Below are 4,549 nucleotides of genomic sequence, written 5' to 3' on the forward strand. Positions count from 1 at the left end.
CATCTGTGTAAATACAGTATAAATATTATTTCCATATTTTAACCATATATATTCCTTTGCTCTTATTGCCTGCATTTCATGACTTCCTTCCTTTTGTCTCATCATCAGTGATGTTAGATCCACATTTGGATGTGGAAGAATCCAAAAAGGTGCAGGTGGATATATCACTCTTGATGTACATTTATATGTGCTTAGGCCAATTCTCAGGAATTCTTTCTTCAACTCCCCCCCTCCAAAGCTCTTATACTTATTCATTCCCTGCTCCCAACATGTCTCTAATACCCTTTTTCGTGTTGTTGCTCATGCATTGTATTCATTTTTAATAAAAAGAGAAAGCCATAAAGAATTATTATGCGCTGCAGCTGTTTTGAGCTGCAAATTATAAATTCACATTCATTTGAAATTGATCTATGACATTCTATGTCATGTGATTCATCTAAATTTAAATGTTGCACACAAGTCCACACATACATCACATATAATGATCACATGCCTTAGAACTGTAAACATTTTAAAGTGGTATTTTTGACCTTGTTTAATCTAACAGTAAGCGGGAATGGTTTCTTTTGAAAGTCATTTGCTCTTTTTGACACCTGTGTTGCTGTAACCTGTTTCATGAAACCTTAGCTTTCAGTGAAGATTCAAGTAGGACTTTTCTGTAAATGATATAAGATTAATTTCATTTGGTTTGCTAATCATCCACATTGGACGTTTGCAGCTACATTTGGCAGTTGGACAACGTATTTAAATATGTATTTCACTAGAACTTCAACCCCTGGCTTATGTTTTAGTATTTTTTTAATTCATGTATTTATATTATTACTTTCAATGCACTTCTGTGATTTTAGACAGCAGCGCGAACAGGACTCTTATTTTGGTCTGGTGGTGCAACGTCATAAGGCTGCGCCGCGCTTCTGCGTTTGTTGTGATTCGGCTGAAGAAAGGTTCGTGTTTATGCATTTAAAGTATTTCAATCGATGCAAACTCTTCTATTTTGTAGTTTTTACAAGTAGTGTAAGTCAATTCATTATTATTGAATATAACATTGTTATGCTTCATCTAACATTAATAAACGTTATTATACGTTGTATACGAAACTAAATTGAATTGATGTAACGTTAGATAACACTTGAATCAATTGCTTCACAAAATGAATCAGTGATTCGAGTCCGCGCGCTGACAAGTGAGGGCACTTGCTAATCAAAGCAGTGTAAACCCTGTTGAAAAAAACAGCATATGCTGGTTAGGTATGTTTTGACGCTGGGATGCTGGTCCTTTGCTGGTTTAAGCTGGTCCTTTGCTGGTTTAAGCTGGTCCTTTGCTGGTTTAAGCTGGTCCTTTGCTGGTTTAAGCTGGTCCTTTGCTGGTTTAAGCTGGTCCTTTGCTGGTTTAAGCTGGTCCTTTGCTGGTTTAAGCTGGTCCTTTGCTGGTTTAAGCTGGTCCTTTTGCTGGTTTAAGCTGGTCCTTTGCTGGTTTAAGATGGTCCTTTGCTGGTTTAAGATGGTCCTTTGCTGGTTTATGCTGGTCCTTTTGCTGGTTTATGCTGGTCCTTTGCTGGTTTATGCTGGTCCTTTTGCTGGTTTATGCTGGTCCTTTTGCTGGTTTATGCTGGTCCTTTTGCTGGTTTAAGCTGGTCCTTTGCTGGTTTATGCTGGTCCTTTGCTGGTTTATGCTGGTCCTTTGCCAGCACATGACCAGCATAAACCAACAAAAGGACCAGCATAAACCAGCATCCCAGCGTCAAAACTTACCTAACCAGCATATGCTGTTTTTTTCAACCGGGAATGCTTGGAAATAAGTCCGTTTTTTTTTCTCTGAATAAATTATGAAGCGTGCATATTCTTTCCTGATGTTTTTTGTTGCCCAACATCCACTTCAGACTCTTGGGAGAACCATTAAAAAGCTACAGATCATCTCAAATTCTAAGGCTTTTTTACTAGCATGACCGCTTGCATAAATTGTGTTTTTATATATATTGCTGAGCTAATTATTAATTTAACTCATTATTTAAAATGTTTAAAGTTGTCATCTTCACTGCATTATCTTTACTGCTATTAATATAATAATAACAGTGAAAACCCTGTTGACTCATTTACAGTTGCTGTATGAATTAAAACAATATTATAAAACTTTACTTCTAGTAAGCAGGGTAAATTCCTGACTTTAAACAAATAACCATTTCAATGTTTAGGACGTACAGAAAGATGTCATAGATATAAAAATGCTGATTAGTTAGGAAATGCGTTCTCCGTAAAATCAAATGATTTTCTGTTAAAGTGAGGGAAAAGCATTCCAGTCATTAATATAGATCAGTGGTATGTAATGAGTGTAATTTATTAAATTAAGAAATCTAGAAATCATTACACAGAAATTGTTATGATTTTGTTTTCTCCAAATTATTTTTATCTTAAACAGGACACAGAAATACTCCTGGTGAAGCAGCTGTGATCCACGTGAAACTATTATAAAAATGGCGTTTATTAAAGAGGAGAGTGAAGACGTGAAAATTGAAGAAACATTCAGAGTCAAACATGAAGATACTGAGGAACAAACAGGTTGGTTTTCATTCTCAAAACTCATTCATTTTATCCTTATGCTTACCCTAAAATGTCCAGCTTTACAGAAGTGAAGAATGGCATTTGGGTATCCTAATTAAAGCTATTTAATTTGATATGGAGCTGGTCGCCTCATGTGAACAGACATGTTGAGGTCACATGAGCAGACAAATACTAGGCTAATGCTGTGCTGCATTCACACCATATTGTAATTACCGTAATTTCGAGATGACACATGTGACGTTCTACTCGGAGCTGTTCACGTTTTGGACTCGGAATTATGCTTTTGAAAACAGAGCCGTCAAGCCGGACACTTTCTGCTCCCGTTAGTGTCGCTCACGCTGTGTTTTCATACTCTTTCACAGATGAAGTGATTAAATGCAATATTTGTCAAATACACAGATGTTTCAGAAACATTTTCATGAGCAAAAGAAACACTTTTTATATACTGCTTAATACAGCGCCATCTGTCCAAGAATAAAGTTCAACGTAAGTATATACTATTTAAATACTAATAAAGTGGTATATATATGCTTTCATCAGTGTTTTATGATAAACGTGACTCAATATAACGTTGCGACTACAGTAAAAAAGCTTTTACTGTTCTAAAAACACAGATTTGTGAGCAGTATTGGAATTGAAGATGTTAGAAACACGCATCATTGTTGTCATATGGTGAATTTGGCCAATCGTGAAACAGCTGTGTCGTCATCAGCGCTCCTGCAGTCGCTCTGAAAAGGCTGCGCCAGCTGAGTCAGCCGGCTGCTGTTGAAACGCTATCGCGGTATTTTGATGCCACACGTGACAGTGACGTGGCGCCGGTTCAAGTCGGACTAAATTTCTAACCAGCATGCACTGCTTCAAGTCAGCCGCCAATCGGTCTGCGCAGCATTGCATGAAGTCGAACGCACCTAGAGCCTGCAGTGGTCAGGTGGTACAGCGGTCACGTAGTACAAGTCGTAGCTCTCAGAAAACTCCCAGTTCACAAGTTGTAATTACGAGTTCTACGAGGACGTGAACGCTTTTTACAGGTTGGGATCTCGTAATTTCGGGAATTCCGATATGGCGTGAACGCACCTCTGCCTTCAACCTGAGAAGATCCAATTTCCCTCCCAACACTGCCCATTGTGAATCTCTTTTTTGTCTGACACGCCCATTTCAGGTCTTGGAGTCTCTTGTAATGAGCTGATGACCTGAATCAGGTGTGTTTGATCAAAGTCCCGTTCAAGGAAAGTCTGTTCACTCGGCGGCCATATTTGCAATGCTTCCAGGCAGCTATTTTGGGCATCCAAGATCAAGTCCTGTCTGTTTGAATGGGGGAATCCTGAAACCTCAAAAACTGCTTGCTGAGCTTACAATTAAGTAACATATTTCAAACCGGCAACAAAATCTGAAATGAACTGCCCCACAAATGTTGTTTCTTATGCTCAAATAGTGTTAAAAAAAAGCTTATTTTTCAGGCTAGACTAGCCAATGTGCATGTGCAGTCATAAGCAGGAGTGTCTGGTTGCTTGGGGTTGCACCGACTAGTCGACTTCAATGCTCTGCCATGATGCTTTATGCTTGACGTCGACTAGTCGCTGGTCCTATAGAGGGTGCAACAGGATAAGAAATCTTTGAAGGACTTCCACATTTACGCTCCGTTTCCTAAAAGTGCAAATGACAAATAAATGCATACTCTGAAAGCGCTCCACAAGAAGTGAGATTATATTACTGGATGCTCGAAATTGAACGGGAGAATGCACGTTTTACACCGCTTATTGTACAGGTAAGTTAATTGTCGTTCTAATCTAATGCGCTGCTGCACTGTAACGCACACACATAGGGTACAGACAGTAGCACAGTAGACAGTAGCTCGCACAGAATCATTCAGCATGGAAATGTATTGTCAACACTGTTCTGTGATTTCTCAATAAAATAGCTTAGAAACTGAAAAGTTCAAGCATATATTTCTTAAAGGGGTCATATGATGCTTTTTTTAAAGATCATTATTT

General features: G+C 38.5%; 2 protein-coding genes across 3 annotated transcripts in view; both read left to right on the forward strand.

The window, feature by feature from the left end:
* Positions 1 to 882: 882 nt before the first annotated feature.
* Positions 883 to 4,549, forward strand: part of LOC107566023 (gastrula zinc finger protein XlCGF8.2DB-like) — an 18,489-nt gene continuing 14,822 nt past the window's right edge. The window contains exon 1 of one of the 2 annotated variants that reach the window (XM_016251388.1): positions 883 to 944. The gene's annotated coding sequence lies outside the window, so the exon portion shown is untranslated. The remainder of the gene's footprint in view (positions 945 to 4,549) is intronic. The other variant, XM_016251384.1, reaches the window with a different exon arrangement.
* Positions 886 to 4,549, forward strand: part of LOC107566025 (gastrula zinc finger protein XlCGF7.1-like) — an 8,376-nt gene continuing 4,712 nt past the window's right edge. Inside the window, exons 1-2 of the mRNA XM_016251390.1 lie at positions 886 to 944; positions 2,416 to 2,555. Coding sequence (XP_016106876.1) covers positions 2,471 to 2,555 — 85 coding nt within the window. The 5' untranslated portion in view covers positions 886 to 944; positions 2,416 to 2,470. The remainder of the gene's footprint in view (positions 945 to 2,415; positions 2,556 to 4,549) is intronic.

Source organism: Sinocyclocheilus grahami, unplaced genomic scaffold (genome assembly GCF_001515645.1).
Source record: "Sinocyclocheilus grahami isolate Dianchi unplaced genomic scaffold, SAMN03320097.WGS_v1.1 scaffold1041.1, whole genome shotgun sequence".
NCBI classification, from domain to species: domain Eukaryota; kingdom Metazoa; phylum Chordata; class Actinopteri; order Cypriniformes; family Cyprinidae; genus Sinocyclocheilus; species Sinocyclocheilus grahami.